This window comes from Stenella coeruleoalba, assembly GCF_951394435.1.
Source record: "Stenella coeruleoalba genome assembly, chromosome: 12".
NCBI classification, from domain to species: domain Eukaryota; kingdom Metazoa; phylum Chordata; class Mammalia; order Artiodactyla; family Delphinidae; genus Stenella; species Stenella coeruleoalba.
The window spans coordinates 61,719,759-61,737,115 of record NC_137158.1 but is presented as its reverse complement, the minus strand read 5'-3'; the positions used below and the strand labels follow the sequence as shown (position 1 = coordinate 61,737,115).

The 17,357-nt window shown below is 42.7% G+C and overlaps 1 protein-coding gene across 5 annotated transcripts in view; it reads left to right on the top strand.

Moving 5' to 3' along the window:
- Window positions 1-17,357, top strand: part of SGK1 (serum/glucocorticoid regulated kinase 1) — a 110,825-nt gene that overhangs the window by 87,909 nt on the left and 5,559 nt on the right. The window contains exons 1-2 of one of the 5 annotated variants that reach the window (XM_079938843.1): window positions 14,229-14,324; window positions 17,168-17,243. In XM_079938843.1, coding sequence (XP_079794969.1) covers window positions 14,291-14,324; window positions 17,168-17,243 — 110 coding nt within the window. In that variant the 5' untranslated portion in view covers window positions 14,229-14,290. Of the gene's footprint in view, window positions 1-14,228; window positions 14,325-15,168; window positions 15,525-15,724; window positions 16,102-16,180; window positions 17,039-17,167; window positions 17,244-17,357 lie in introns of those variants that run through there. The other 4 variants (XM_079938842.1, XM_079938844.1, XM_079938841.1 and 1 more) reach the window with 4 other exon arrangements.

Below are 17,357 nucleotides of genomic sequence, written 5' to 3'. Positions count from 1 at the left end.
TTTCTCTCTCTTTCACTGCCTTTGTTTTTTTTGTAATTTATTTTTATAATGGGGTTTAGCTGATTTTCAATGCTGTGTTTATGCCACTTTACACCCACTCGATTCACTACACCCACTTGATTCACTACGGAGAGATCTCAATAAATACTTTTTAAGATTAAAAAAAAAAAAAATTTAGGGCAGGGAGCCCCGAGCAAACTCACTGGTAAAGTGAGAGTTGATTGAAGTCAATTGATTCTAGGATTCTTTCTTACTCTGAAACTCCTTTATTCTATGAAGGTGTAAAATGACAACAAAAAGAAAATGCAAAAGGATTTAGAAAAAAAAATGGTTTAGGGTGGGCTGGGGCCTTTGGAATAGACTTCAATGAACAGTGTATCTCTGACCTTTTTTCCTCAGAAGCACGTGGCAATCAGCTCTTTCCACTGATTAAAATTTTGGCACTTAGAGGAAAATTTTACATTTAATAGTTCAGCTGCACTGTTCTTATAGGTATTAAATTACATAACACACTTGAGTTTTCAAATTGTTCACCCATACCTAATCTCATCTGATCTTTCCTATCAAGCCCTGAGGGATTAACTAAATGGGTGTTAACCCTGAGGACACTTAAAGGAAGTTAAGTGCTTTGCCCAGAGCTAAATATTTAGTCATAAATTCTAAGACACAGAGCTGAAAAGTCACATCTCCTGGAAACTCTTCTGGTTCTCTTTCTACAGCTTCAAAAAGGTAACAGGGGAGCTTAGTAATGAAAGTAGCTTGAATGTGGACACAAGTATTTGGGGAAATAGCAGTAAGTGAAGGAGGAGATTCCAACTGACTTGTGATCTTGCCATTGGGTGAGGCAGTTGGGAAGAGGAGGAAATTAAGGTAGATACAAGGTTTGTTTTACAGAAATTAGATATAGTGTATCTCTTTCTGCCCTGCACTCTGCTAGGTTCTATGGACAAGGAAGCAACAGTTTTCTCCCTGGAAAGCTTAGGTAAACAAACTGGACAGACACAGGTGAACTTTGAATAAAGTAGTCTAAATACAAGTTAAAATCATGATTGCTGCCTACAGATATGTGAACGATTGGTTTTTAAAACAGATAGAGAGGAAGATTATTTTAATCGTTAAAAGCAAAGCTTTTGGTATCAGAAAAACCTACACTTTCATTCTGTTGGGTTTTTTAATTTTTTTTTATTGAAGTATAGTTGATTTACAATATGTAACTTACAATATGTAAGTTTCAGTTATATAGCACAGCCATTCAGTTTTATATATATACATTCTTTTTCAGATTCTTTTCCCTTATAGATTATTACATAATATTGAGTATAGTTCCTTCTGCTATACAGTAGGTCATTGTGCATTCTGTTTTTGCCATTACTAGCTATGTGGCATCACACAACCAACGTTTACCTCTTTAAGCCTCAGATCTTAAGAATGTATAAGGGTATTGTAACAGCTTTTCATAGAGTCATTATGAGGGTTAATTGAGAAATTGCATAACAAGCACTAAAACACAGTGTCTGCCACTTAGTATAATCATTCAGTGTTGGCTATTATAATAGATGCCCTAAACTGTGGAAGTTACAAAGAGGAACATGTTCATTTCTGCTTAGCGGTATGTCCTTAGCATCACTGAAGTGCCTGGCTTTAGAACATGCGGGAGAACCATTCCTTATAAAACGTTCATGAGGATATTTGAACACAGTCTAAGAAAGAACTTTACTGATTGATGCTGGTTGACAATGGTAGAGATAGCCCTGGAAGTAGAGGTGAGTCCAGTGAGAAATTAAAGTGATAGCTCAATAAATATTTATCAGGAATACTGTAGGGATGTTCACAGTCCCTAAGATCCTTTTAACATCAATAGAATCTGTTCACAATAATATGAACAGCATGAAATGAGGCTGTCAGTGCTGTTCAAATAAAAACTCCAACTTTCATATATATACAATAGTTTCAAACTTTAAAACAAAGAGAAAAGGAGCTTTTAGTGTGCTGGCTGTGAACTCTCCTGTCCTTTGCACACATGACACAAAAATACAGTAGAACTAAAGTGAGTGGTGGTTGGGTTATTTTTGGAAATGGCAATGGGTCTACAATGGTCCAAACACATGCCCTCACCCAGTCTCGTTGTGAGATAAATGATCAGAAAGCAGGCTGTGAAAATCAGAAAGAATTGCTCTGTGAGGAAAAATAATTGGCTCTTATAGGAAAGACAATGTTAGATCCAGCAGCACCATGTTCTGACAAGACTACTTGTGTTAGAAACTTTTACTATTATTCCTGGAAGTACTTTAGCTATGGCTGGTGTATTTGTTCCTCTCTGACATCTTTATGTAAATGTACTTTCTAGTATTTTTTAAATATTAATATTTTAATAATATTAAAATGGTATACAATGTGTATTATATATAATGTATATATATACACAATGTGTGTAATATTAGGTCTAACCCTCTATACTGTTTTAAGAAAAGAGATGGAAAAGGAATAGCAGTCTTGTCTTGGGGGAATTTTACAAAGTCCCTGTCAACCTTACAGAAACTGATGATCTTAAATAATGACAGTCCTAAGAAAAGAATATGGAAAGTGGAAAGAGACAGAAAGAAGGATGCAGAGAAGAGTGGCAAGTGGGGCTTAGACAGAAACTATGTACTCCTTTCTACTCTTTGGTTATTTGTTCCTATTATTAAAGGAAAAGTCAGAAGGCAATGGGCCATCAGTGATGCTTATGAGAGCAGGTTGTAGATATAAAAGTACAGTATTTACAAGGTGGTAAAGAGAAAAAAGAAAATGCTTTTTCTTTTAAAAGGTAAACTCAAGACTTGCTAAACTGGATTTACGTTTGTACATTAAAAGAGATATAAACAACATGATTTGAAGAATGAATTTCAGATAGGTCTCTCATGATGATCTATGTTTGTATTCTAAGGTTTTAGATTTTTAAGCAATAGTTTGTGAATTGTGAAATAGAATCATTGTAGATACTAACGATAGTAATAGTCTTATTTCTTTGGAATATTCATTTGCTCTAAATGAGGATAGGATACAAGGCAATTTTAAACAGAGTTTTATAAACAAATAACATTATAGTAACTTCTCTAAGTGACCATATTTATTTAGTGTAGAAAGGGAGGTATTATTCATGATTCCTATCTTTTGTTCACATCTGTTTAGTTTCTTCTCTGTAATTTTCTTGTGGTCTTAAAAAAAGCTTATTTTTATTCTTTTAGCTGTCACTTATATTTTTTGTGAAATGGTGATTATGAAACAAAATAGAAAAATAAATAACAGAAGTAGTTAATATATCTGAAACTTCTGACCAAACCATCAGTTTGTGTGTGTGTGTGTGTGTATGTGTGTGTGTGACAACTAATCTTGTTAAAAGGATTCTATAATCCCATCGCAGAAACAAATAGTACTATCAAAAACGACTGATGGGATGACCATATGCTTTTAGAAAATTAGGCTCTAATGGCTAATCATAGAAGTTCTGATCAAGGAAATAATAATAAAAACAAAAATAAATTTACTCTTATTAACTAGTCTAGAATAAACATCTCTCACTGAAATGTGTCATCTGAGCAAAAGATCGAAGCTTTTAATTTTCATCTTAGGGTTTTAAGCTGAGATATAAAAATAAGTAGGAGAGGGCTTCCCTGGTGGCGCAGTGGTTGAGAGTCCACCTGCCGATGCAGGGGACACGGGTTCGTGCCTCCATCCGCGAAGATCCCACATGCCGCGCAGCGGCTGGGCCCGTGAGCCATGGCCGCTGAGCCTGCGCGTCTGGAGCCTGTGCTCCACAACGGGAGAGGCCACAACAGTGAGAGGCCCGCATATCGAAAAAAAAAAAAAAAATACAAGTCAGGGCTTTTTTAGGCATCAGAAGTCCTATGGTGTCATATCCTGATATCTGGCGTATTTGGCTACTTCCTATTGTTGCCAAGTTATGGTGCCACTGTGTGAAATATGAAATGTGCTTTAGGTGACCCTCTGAATTTCACACAAAAATTGTCTAGTGTCAAGACAATGCCTTCCGTACTTTTACACAATATTTTCAAATATATTAAGTGGATATCAGATAGTGTAGTTAGCGCTTCACAGTAATCTTTCTTTGAAGTTTGGCTTGGTAAACTGATGGCAGTGCCTAACTTTCATTGGGTTACTAAGAATAGGTTGCAAATTACCAGCTAAAAAGAGAGTGGGAGGACTAGAAAACGACAGAACCCAAATATTAAAGCCAGCCAGGAATGTCCTAAAAATAAAGAAACATACCCAAATCTACCAAGCACTAAGAAAAAAGCAAATGAAGATGTAGAATCCTCAGGAAATAAAAATGCAAGTGCTTAGTATCAAGTCTGCGGGTTCTTGCATTTTCCTATCTCTGTGTGAGATGAAGCTGTGTGTCATACCCTCATGTGATGGAAGACACCACAGAGTTACTGATATAATCACTGAGTTCTCTGATATGATCACAGAAGTGGACAGCTGCAATATGATACCCCCTTTCTGGGACATAGCTGGAGGCCAGTAGTGAAGGAAAATCCGCTCTGTGTGCAGAACTTAAGAGGAGTGCACCTGGTTGCTCATTTTGCTTGGAAGGAGGCATGGGATTATAATAATAATAATATCTATAATAATAAAATTAATATATATAATTAAATAATAATATTTATTTATTTATATAATAATATATAAAATAAAATAAATGTATATAATAATAATTCATGGGCAAGAAGAACCGTAGACCTCCTGCAAGGACTTTGCACCCTCTTCTAGGGAGAGTATTAGTAGGTTTTTGGTTGTAAGCAGGATAGTTGTATCATTTTAGGTGGAAGTATGACCTTGTCATTGTCCTTTTATGGAGATTAAGTGAGATTTAAGGAGATGCATATGGGTCCAAATTGACAAGGACTGGTCTTGTGATAGTTAATTTTATGTATCAATTTGACTGGGCCATGGTTTCCAGATATGTGGTCAAACACTTCTAGATGTTTCTGTGAGAGTATTTCTTGTGTGAGATTAACATTTAAATCAGCGGGCTTTGAGTAAATCAGATTGTCATCCAGAATGCTGGTGGGTCTCACCCAATCAGCTGAAAGCCTTAATAAAACAAAAACTGACACACACACACACCACCCCACCATCCCCACCCCCCGCCCCCCCGCCCCCCCAAGCAAGGAGGAATTCTGCAGCCAGCAGAGAGCCTTCGGGCTTGAACTGCTATTCCCTGAGTCTTCAGCCTGCTGACCCACCCTGCAGAGCTGCAGATTTTGGATTTGACAGCCTCCATAATCTTGTGAGCTAATTATTGAAAATCAACCTCCCTCTCTCCCTCTCTCTCTCTCTGCCCATATACTATTGGTTCTCTTTCTCTGGAGAACTAATACATTTGTGCTTGCATATAACCACAGAGGTATGACAATGCAATTTACCCACCGACTTGGTACTAAGCATCTGCACCACTTGCGCATGGCCAGTGGCTCTAGACGCTTCTGACAACATGGTGGTCATTCTGCTATGGCTTTAAAACTCCTTTGTCCAGGGTGGCACTGCACACTAGGGGCCCTTTTATCAAGACCTCATCATTGCGTAGAGAAGGATATTTTACAAAGATATAGTGTAGAAGGGTTTCGGACTAAATGTTCATTCAGGTTTTCTGGCAATATGAAAGTTATGGAAAAACTTTATGATTACAAGATAGAAAGAAAGGATTCTGTGAGGTGGCTGTGTTATCTTCCACGTTCTCAGGCTGGAAGTGAGGTTCTGGAGCTGCTGGAGAAAGTTGATTGAGTGACAAAAGTCAAACAGGTTATGACGGCATTCTTTTCTATACACCAAATTCATGCGGTATCATTAATGAAGAGGATTTTCCCTCCCTTTGTTCCTACATATCTGCAGAGACAGTGTGACATTTTGCTACCATCATCTACTTTTAGAGATTATGCAGGGCAATCATAGAAGGCCAAGAAGAGACCCTGAGAGCACCAGGCTGCCTCTCTGACCGGCCTATGCTTGTTAACACTTTCTTTAAAGAACAGTTCTTAGTCAACTGTCAAGGCTCACGAACATGATCAGTACAGCCCCTAAAAATACTGGGGAGGCTCATAACAGGAACAGAGCAGAAGGCTTTTAGATGAAAACAGAAGTAAAGTATCATGAAACTTAATGGGACTCTCATTTGTAAATTCTATCTTTATAGACAGCAAAGAATTTTGGGGCAAAGGAGAATTTGAGGGGCAATGTAAGGAAAGTAAAAGGAGGATACATTTTTCTGACTCGTTGGAAGATTCCTCTGTGGTCCTTGGAACAAGAGGCTAAATGGACATTTTCCCAGCCTGGGCAGATGAAAACCTAGATGGCTACCCTCCCGATGGTTTGATTCTCTGGACTTGACGAACTATCCATTGAATGTTGTCTGTAGAAAAGGGCATCTACTTTAGTTCTCTCAAAAAATGGTTATTCAATATGCTTGTTTAATGATCCCATTGGACCCAAAGCCTCGATTTCAAAATCTTCATGTACCTCATGTACAAAATCTAGTCCCTCAATTTTCTGAAGCAACTGAGTAGCATAATATAATATGTAATATGATAGTTAAGCCTGAGTGGGGTGTTGTTTGGTTTGATTTTGTCTTGCGTTTTACAGTGAGGTGTCAAGTGACTGCTAGGGAAACATACCCTTGATTATTTGGTGAAGGGAAAAAAAAACTAAATTTGGTTGAGAACAAATCTTATGCCCAACAATATATAAGGGGCGTATTATTAAACCATTTCATGTATTAAGCATTTTCTACGGATCAGGTACTCTTTGGGGCACCAGGGATACTCTGGAGAACAAGATAGGTACTACTATCGGGCTTCCCCAGTGGCGCAGTGGTTCAGAGTCCGCCTGCCGATGCAGGGGACACGGGTTCGTGCCCCGGTCCAGGAAGATCCCACATGCCGCGGAGCGGCTGGGCCCGTGAGCCATGGCCGCTGAGCCTGCGCGTCCGGAGCCTGTGCTCCGCAACGGGAGAGGCCACAACAGTGAGAGGCCCGCATACCGCAAAAAAAAAAAGGAAAAATAGGTACTATCCCTGGCTCACAGAGACTACTTATTAGTTGGGGGAGACAAACAACAAACACTCAGAAAGTCAGCTAATAAAACTAATATGCAAGTAACGGAAACAGAATAAGTGACACTGTGTAAGTGATGTTTGATTGGAGACTGTTAGGCAGGAGAGAAACCTGAATTGTTTGTGTTATCTGGTCTTCAGGGAACTCAAGGTCCAGGGAGTCACCGGAGATTTAGAATAGTAGCACAAAGTCCCTGACAATGGAGGGAGGGGAGAGGCATGCAAAGCATTAGCTGAATTAGGAAGTCACATGAGGGGCTTCTGGGCATTCAGAAGTTCCTTTTTAGATTTATCTTTTCCCAGATATCACAGAACTGTAGAATCAATATTAGAGCTGCAAGAGAACTTCTAGCACGTTCACTTGAGAAATGAATAATCTAAAGGGTTCAACATGCCCAAGTCTGTATTTTAATGGCATTAAGGCATAGCAGGGCCTTAGGAAAAGTAGAAATATCTGTAAGCTTACTTTTGCTTTTGGGAAAGCGCTGTTCAATTTAACAAAATAAATTCAGACTTTGCCCTCCCTGAGTTTAGCAACGCTGTCCGTCTTGGGCATCCTTGTTAGACCCAGGACTTAGCACGGTGCTCTGTGGAGGCCTGAAGGATTAAAAACAACAGGCCACCATCAGTTGGTGCTTGTACCTCTTTCTGTAACTCAAGGATAAGCTAAACGACCTAGAACAAGCATCTTCTGTGCTGCTGGCTTTCTCTGACCTGCTTTCAATGATTCTACCCTCTCAACAGGCCCATATTTACATTCTATTATTTTCCATCCACCTTGAACAATTAAAAACTCCTCTGGTTTAGCTTTTGCCTTACTTTCTGCTTTTTCACCTTAAATTTAACTTTTACTTCAAACACGTGGTAAACAAGCACTTATTCTGTTATTGTGGCATTTAGGTCTTTACTGCCTGTTCTGGAACATTGTGTGGAGACCAAGAGAGGAGGGGGGAATTCGAAAAAACGAAGAGGATCACCTTTTCAGGCCTTTAAAGGAATTCCCATCCAACTAGTCTGACCTTGACCCAGCAGATTAAGTGGCCCACACTGTTTCTGCTCTTTAAACACAGCACATAACCGGTATTATTTTGATTTGTTGGAGCCCTTTGCATTACATGATGTGTTCTGTTTGTGGCTGTGGTATGTGTGGAGTGGGGTAAGGAACATAGACACATTATATTTTCTTTTTTCTTCTTTTTTTTTTTTTAAGATATGTCATATTTTCTATGTGAGATTCCAACTTGAGTCAGCACTTTAAATTCTTAATTTCAATTACTTTTCTTCGCAATTTACATTAAGTATTAGTATCCCCATTATACGGATTAAGAGATAAAGATGTAGAGAATACCTTGTCTAAGTTCTCACAGGTAATGAGCCTCGGTTGTAGCTGACTTAAGTGTACTGCAAAGATCTCTATCCTCAGCACATTACTGTCACTGCTGAGCTTGTCGTGGGAGGTGACATAAACATTTTTTTAAAAGTTGCTTTACATAAAAATGATGCCATTCAACCTTTTGCCAGCCACCCGTGCCTCCTGGTTTTCCCACTACGAGTTACTATGACATTTATCTTATTTCGTTGCTGCAATTTGTAGGCAGGCTTTACAGGAAACAGCCCATAAGGGTGGCCTGAGCTTCTGTTGCTTCTTGCTAAATTAATTATAGGGTTAGAAATGGAGTCGACTGGAGAGAGATTTACTTACCCTGAGCAAATGAAAGCTTTCGGGTTTCACTTTTGTTTGGCAAAAGATGTCCATCGGAAATCCAGGCTCCTTATTTACTTTGTAAATACAGTTGGGGTGAAAGAGAGCCCTTTATATTGTTTTCATGTCTGTTACAACTTTAATATGTGTGTCCCAAGAAGAACTCGGCCTGCAAAGAAATTCCAAGCCCTGTGCTGCCTGAACTCTGAGCTGGGCTGTGAGGCACATAGGGAAAGTAGGTGTGTATGAGGGTTCATCCTGGACAGAGAAAAGGGAGTAAAGCCAAAAGCCCTCTGACTTGATCCTTGCGACAACATCTGACATTTTATCATTACAAATTCATTTTTTTAATCAACCAAGGCCTTTTAAAATGCAAATGCCTAGCAATAAATGCCCAATAATAAAGCTATGTCAACAATATATAAGGATTTCAGTAAGGACTGATAAAGTTAACCCCTGTGACCCCACCCTGTTCCCTCATCAGCCAATCAGAGAATTGTGCACCATCTCCTACCCTGCGACACACGCCCCCCACCTGGCTTTTAAAAATGCTTTGCTGAAACCCTTGCAGGAGTTCAAGGCTTTTCAGGGCATGAGCCACCTCGTCTCCTTGCATGACCTTGCAATAAACCTTTCTCTGCTCAAAAAAAAAAAAAACCAAAGTAATAATAATAATAAAATATAAAGCTTTCAGTAAAGCCATAGTCCTCTTGAATTTAGAAAGTCACAGATAATACTGAATTTTCATTTCAAAAATTGTCCAATTTATTCCTGAATTATTTTTCATAATCATACAGAAAATACCTTGGAGGTCTTTTTCCAGGTCAATCCTGAGAGCCAAATACAAAGCTATCGAGTATGTGCTATTCCTTACCCTTCATACTGTATTCTAATTGACAGTCATTTTTTATTTTTATTTCTTGTTCATTGGATTATGCTACGTCAGACATTGACAGCATTATAAAGATGGGGATACAGTGAGTTTTCAACCCAACATAGACCCGTTGGTTTGTTCTAGATTCCCATTCCTCCCATGTCAAGAGCTGCCACTGGCCTCCCTTCTTTAATTTATTCCCTGATTAAAATTAAAAATTTACTACAAAGCCATGTCCGCATCCTACCACCAACTTCCCTGTGGCCTGACTTTCCAGAAGGGATGGGCATAGAACATGGTGTTATCACTTCTGACAGATTGCTAATCCCTATGCTGGGTTATAACTATGCTTGTCTAAACTTTTATCTTCCAACTACATAAATTTCCCCATTCCAACTTCCAACATTTCTTTATGTGTTTGTGTGTGTAAATTTGTTCATTTTCAATGAGGTAGGGGTAGTGTAAAAAAAAATGCAAATATCCTTTGAAGGAATGATAGCTGAGTGATCGATCACATTTGGTTTGAATTAACTTTTCAAAGCACATTGGAATGTTCTCCTTCTTAAAAGGGATTTTCCTTGGTGGTTTTTAAGATCTCTTCACAATAGGGCTCCGTCTACCTTTGTAGGTAGTTCCCCACCTGCCTCTCACCAGGTGAGATCATGTTTACCACTGTATCTCCTGCATCTAGCGCAATGTCTGATGCATAGTTCTAGAAGAATCTGGATGAATGAATGAATGAGTTCCACCGGGCCTAGAGCGTATCAGACACAGAGGTGCCTATGCAGGCTAATAATCAGCAGTCCTTCAAACGGGTATGTTTTCTAAGACATTATTAATTCCATATTTATTGGGGTGGGGGGCAGTGAGAGAAAGAGAGGAGAGGCAGATTTGTGTCAGCTAAGATTTTTTTTTTTTAATATTTATTTATTTATGTGTCTGTGTCGGGTCTTAGTTGTGGCATGCAGGATCTTTAGTTGCGGCATGCTAACTTCTTAGTTGAGGCATGTGGGATCTAGTTCCCTGACCAGGGATCAAACCTAGGCCTCCTGCATTGGGAGCGCAGAGTCTTAGCCACCGGACCACCAGGGAAGTCCCTAAGATCTTTTTTATTTCACTTGAAAGTGCTGTTATCCACTTCAGCAGTAGCAGCAAGAGAGCCATGTACATTTGCTTGTGTGTAAGGTCTGAGTACGGACCATATTTCCAAATTATGCCAGAGATACTACATAGCACCTTAAAATTTGGTGCCCATACTATTCCCTCTGCCCAGAATGACTTTCCCTTTTGTGTACCTAGCTGGCCTTTCCAGGATCAGGCCAAATATCCTTTGTTTGTGGAGACTTTCCTCAACAATTCCAAGTCTGGGGACTTTCCTGGTGGTGCAGTGGATAAGACTCCATGCTCCCAATGCAGGGGGCCCAGGTTTGATCCCTGGTCATGGAACCAGATCCCACACGCATGCCACAACTAAGGAGCCCGCCGGTCGCAACTAAGACCCAGGGCAACCAAATAAAAAAATAACTATTAAAACAAAAAAAAATTCCAAGTCTGCTGCCTCTCCCCAGTAGAAAATTCCCCTCTCTGTTGTTCTATGGCAGGTTGCTCAGACCTTTGTTTTAACACTCATCGTGTTGTATCATAATTTACGTGTGTGTCTCCCTACTTAGAATGAGTGCTTCTGTCAAGTCAGATAACGGGATTACTCATATCTGTGTCCTTTGATCTTAATATCTGTACTTACTTGATAAATGCTTGTTAAATACTTGCACGAATGAATAAATGGAAGGGAGGGGAGGGAGTGGGGCAGGAAGGAAGGAGGGAAGGAATGAAGGATGTATCAGTTCAATACCTCCTGTGATGATTAGCTGACAGCAGGGCTTTGAGGCAGTTAGCATTAGTGGGAAGGAGGATGGGAGGCAATATTTCAGAGTTTGGGGGACCAGAGAGTATGTCACTGCCATGGGTGGGAAGTGGGAGAGGCATAGGAGTCAACTTCAGTGACAAAGAAAGGTTAACTGAAGGAGATAAATCTGGTCCTATAAGTAAGTTTTGTTACCTCACAATTTTGCCTATCATCTGTCCAACTCAGAAGAAAAATAACAATAATTGCTTAATCCTTAATAATGAAAAAATGCTGTTAGAGAAGACAACATAAGGTCTGCCGAGTAGACGGCTACACGTAGATTATTTAACAAAACCCTATTCCAAGATTCTTATAGTGTATAGTCTTGCTTATTCAACATCACTGCCTTGGGAAAAAAATAAGCCCTGTGTAAATAAAGCATGTAGTTTTGTGGGTTTTAATAACTCAACACTATTATTCTAGATAATGCGTTCTCTTAGTTATCTGCTGTATCACATTCCTAACTCCTTTATGCATGTCGATTTTGACAATTATGAATAGGGAAGGTAATAGTCACTATAGAACCTGTGTTCTATAGATAGACATTTAACCACCATTGCTAGTTACTGATCTATAACAGTTATCCGGAATTAGCTCATTTATCATCATCATTTTGTATTTGATGAATACTGTAAAAAAAAAATGCACTTGGTGACAACCTTCAACAAAAACTGATCCATTTTGTTGCTCTCTAGAGTAATAATTATGTTTTCTGGCATTTCTATGTACTATCTTTGGAGATGCTCCAGGAAAAAGATTTCCATACGCATTCACCAATAAAACAATAAGTATGGCAACCTAAATGGTGCAGCACAGGATTGTTATAGAATTTATGACAGTTTGAGCAATACAAAATAATCATATTGCCCTGTTATCAATGGAAGACATTTTATCTAAGGAATGAAGACTAACACAGCTGACACATTAAAGAAATAGCCCAAGAGGGGAACTTAATTATTTTGCATGTTTGTCAATTGCAGATGTATTAAAATGGGGGAAAAAAAACATGACATTTTTTTTATATCCCTAAGATTTATATGCATTCATATTTAGGCTTCTGAAAAGATAAATCATTTTAGAAATCGATGTTCATATTCTGAAACTTGCTTGTCAAACCCTGATCTCATTTTATATTGACATGAAAATATTTTAACAGTAAAAAAAAAAGTTAAGTCCTTATATTTTTCAAAATATTTCCTCTAATATGTTGAGAAGTACCAGGAATTTGTTTTCTGCGCCTTTAAATTAAATGGAAAGAATCATATCTTAGTAAAGCTTTCAGGTTGTACTATTTATAGTTCATCATTAAGGAAAAATTTTACTTAATCACTAAGTAGGAAAGCTAAAATAGTTTTCGTATTAAAATACACAGTGGAAACTGTTTTGTTCCAGTGCAAACATTACATCTTGGTGAATAATTCCCATTTGAAAAGCTAAAATAATTTTCGTATTAAAATACACATACATTGGAAACTGTTTTGTTTCAGTGCAAACATTACATCTTGATGAATAATTCCCATTTGAGAGTTTGATTGCGTTTTCCCAGTATGAGGAATAAATGAGACGATTGGCTTGGGGGAGCGGGGAACTAATTAGCGTATCTCATATCAAGCCGTCTATCTATTTTCTTTGCCCTCACAAGGTATTGCGGAGGCATTATCTGGAACTGATTAAACCCCAGGAGAGAAGTGGGGGAAATCATACATTCGGGAGTAGTTCTCCCGGAGAACGCGAGCGCCCTCTAGCTCGTATTTACAAGCAGATACTGGTGACGTAGCTCGGGCCACTTCGCCACCAGGGTGTAGGAGGGAAGGGGCCGGATTTCTCCCGGTAGGAGCACTCTCTGAACCAAAGAAAGAGGCTGGCGACAGGAAGGAAGAACAGATCAAGCGTTTGAATAGCAGCCACAGGACAACCTAAAGCCTGTGAAGAGTTAGGCGCGCGTCGCACACAGTTCCCCCGCGTACCTCCCCCGACCCCATACACCCGCCGCCGTGTGTCACCTTCCTGTTCGGAAGTCTTAGTAGGTTGCTGGGACAGAACAGGGGGCCCCTGCTCCACCCATCAGGTATCCGGTTGGAAGAAAAGCCAGTCTCAACAACTTGATTCTCTCCGTTAAATGATAAGTTTAGCAGACCATCCGTCTCCAACGGCTGCACATTAGTGTAGGGGGAGGAGGGAGCACAGCAGACGATACTTTTCTGTTCCAACCACAAATCATACGGTTGTGCCTCTTCTCTGTTCCACTTAGAGCCCTCTAACTTAAATTCCACGTTCCTCCTGGAATGCGAGCAGAGCCTCTTTGAGAAAATGAACTCTGTGCATGTGTTTTGAATTTTTTCTGGACTGATTTGTGATGATAATCAGTCAAGTTACATTTCTTGTGTGTCTTGCTGGGGGTGTAATAAACCCAGGGCACTGATGACTGTAATTTTCTGGACGATGTTGCAACGAAGGGAATAAATGGCCCAGTGTTGAACTTTGCAGCTTGCTCTCTTCCTGTATGTAAATTGCCTTTTATATAAAGTGGGGTTCATAACAGAGCTGGGACAGCCACCTCTGACTCGTGCTCCCTTATCATCTCAACTTCCAGTCCTATCAGGCACATAGCAGGGAGGCTACTCCAGCCATAACTAAGCTCTACCTCCAGCCTCCAGAAAGGAATCCCCAACCTTCATATCCTAGACAACCTGAAGAATGAAAGAGGAAGCTATAAAATCCCCTTTGAAAGGTTTGTCTGCTTTTATTAAGGTAATTTGGATGAAATGGGTAAAACAAAGATGCTTCAGAGGATTTGGGGTTACTTGGCATGGGGGGGCACAGGAGGTGAGTCGCTGGAGGTTTCTTAATCTCATGTTTAAAAAACAAACAGGCAGAAATCCTGGTGCAGTTTGGTGTTTCTGGTCATTCTTCAAAAATTTTGCTTTCTCAAAAGGGGAAGGAACCGGGTGGGAGCGGGGCTGGCCTAGACTAGTTGAAGTGGAGCGTGGGATATGGGGGTACTGGCAATAACAAAGTCATGTTATATGAAGAATCCCTGAAAGAGGAAGCAGAAGTGGGCCAGTTGCTGTGACTTGGAGTTTCCTAAACCTTGCTTTGGGTTGGAGTGTCAGTTTCGGGGAATAGTAAGTGCTTTTTAATGAGTGGGTGCTGAGCAGAATTTCCCAGCCAGCCTCCAGCAGAGAGGATGTGTGTTCTCTTCTGCCAGTTTGAGGCTGCTGCAAAGCAGTGGAGGCTACAGATCACGTTAAGACAAATAAGGTGGTTGGTTTGCAAAACAAATTCCTGCCCAGCACCAAAGAAAAACCGCTTCACATGTATCCTTGGTTTGACAGTTAGTAGTTCGGAGTGTGTCAGATCCAGTAGGCAACCTTAAATGGCAGGGGCGTTGGCAGCAAGGGGTCATGGCAGGGCAGGCACCGCAGACATCCCTGACAAGCGCCAGGTACCCGGCCCTGCAAACTTAGTAACTTGCAGCCCTCTCCCCGCTCCTGGCCCAGTCGTTGTGCTCGTGGCTTCCCCGCCGGCGCTGGCGCAAGTCCTCCCACCGGCGGTCAGACTGCAGCTCCCAGGCATCTCCCAGCGGCGGGGTTACTGGAAGGCACCGCACCGCTGCTCTGCAGAGCTTCCCTCCTTCCCTCCCTTACTTTCTGGAGCGGAGGAGGCTCCCGGCTAATCTTTCAGGAGTTAACGAGTCACAAGTTATCTGGGACTTGAGGGAAAGATCGAGGTGGTAAACCTGTAAGAAGACTGCGGGGTCAACCCTGAATTAAACCGGAGGAGGGGTAGGGAAGACGAGCACAAACTAAGAGATTTGAAGACAATGGGATGCAACCTTGCGGAGTTTTCAGGTCGGGGAGCGGGCGAGGAAACCTCGGGAGTCGACGATGGCCTGGGATGCCGACTCCGCACCGCCCCAGGGTCACGCCAGGTCTGTCCCCTAACTTGCCACCTCCTCACGTGTTTTTGGCAAGGCGGGGATTAAAAAGGCAAGGGGGAAAATTACATGCGGAAAGGACTGAATGTTCCCAAAGATTACTTTAGGGGGAAAAAAAAGTGAAATGCAGATTTTTTTTTCCTTTAGTGCTGAGACGAATTTTATTTCCGCCCCCTCCCCTCCACATTCCTGACCTCTCTCCCTCCCCCTTCCCTCTTTCTTTCCTTCCTTCCTCCTCTTCCAAGTTCTGGGATTTTTCAGCCTTGCTTGGCTTGGGCCAAAAGCACAAAAAAGGCGTTTTCGGAAGCGGCTCGGCCGTGCACAAGGGCCATTTGTTTGTTTTGGGACTCGGGGCAGGAAATCTTGCCCGGCCTGAGTCACGGCGGCTCCTTCAAGGAAACGTCAGTGTTCTCTGGTCGCCCTCGCCCGCTGCGCGCCCGGCCGCCGCTGCCCATGGGGGAGATGCAGGGCGCGCTGGCCAGGGCCCGGCTCGAGTCCCTGCTCCGGCCCCGGCACAAAAAGAGGGCCGAGGCGCAGAAACGGAGCGAGTCCTTCTTGCTGACCGGACTGGGTAAGCGCCGCTGCCGGCACGCGGGGGATTTGTCTCACCAACTCCTCCACTAGTTGCTCGCATTGGGCGAGAGGGGCTGGGTATTTGGGGTAGTACCAAGGATGGAGAGATGGGGAAGGGGTAGGAGGGCGGGAACCCGGGGACGCGCCGGGCGCTCTGGCCCCAAGCTGGGGCCGGAGATAAGGGCGTGCGGGGCCGCCCTCCCCGGGCGCTGCAGCCCTGCGCCCGACAGATAACCTCAGCTGGCGGTGCGCGGCCGGCCGGCGAGGGCTGCGGAGGCTGCCTTGCGGATTAGGGGAGAGTGTCAGGGTCGGCGCCGGGGCCGGGAGTGAATCCGAGCGGAGAGTTTGAGAAGCCAGAGCGGGCACAGAGCCACCCCGATCGCCTCGCACCGGGCAGAAAGCGCTCTGATTTCCTGATGTGCCGCGACTCTGATTTCCTCGCAGGGCGGAATAAATGAGAAAGGTGGAAAATTACCCCGGCCGCTCCCTCCCTCCCCACCCCCTCCGCCGGCGGTTTCCCCCTCTCCGGCCCGGGAGCCGAGCGAGGCCGACAACTGCCCTGCGCCGGGCCCTGCCCGGGCGGTCCCCGCGCCCCCCGCGTCCCCCGCCCCCGCTCCGGGCTGGCCCCTCTCGCCGGGGGCGGAACCGCCTGCCGCCGGCCGCTTTGCCGCCGGGCAAGTCGCGGGGCAGCCGGGGGCGGGGTCGCGACGGGGCCGGGCAGCGCCGCCTCCTCCATGTCTTGTGGGTCCCGCCCTCGCGGCGGCACAAGGCATATAAAGCCGGCGGCGCGGCCGGAGCGCAGTGTTGGCTGAGCCGGTCTCTCGGGCCTGACAAGTCCTCGTGCTCTCTCTCTGTGGTGATGACGGTGAAAACCGAGGCTGCTAGGGACACCCTCACTTACTCCAGGATGAGGGGCATGGTAGCAATTCTCATCGGTGAGTGTAGGAATACGACTGGACTTCCAGGTTACGCCAACTGGAAAGTTTTGAAGGTCGCGGATCAGACTGGTGCGTGTGGCGTCGGATGTTACAAAGCCGTCTAAACGTTTCTCCTCTAATTCGCAGCTTTCATGAAACAGAGAAGGATGGGCCTGAACGACTTTATTCAGAAGATTGCCAATAACTCCTATGCATGCAAACAGTAAGTTTGGTGGGGCGACGTGGGGAAATAGAATTAAGTAGGGAAGTTTCCATTTACCAGCGGTAAAGACATCCTCATCAATATATTGATCAGGAAGCCGACGACTTACCGAGG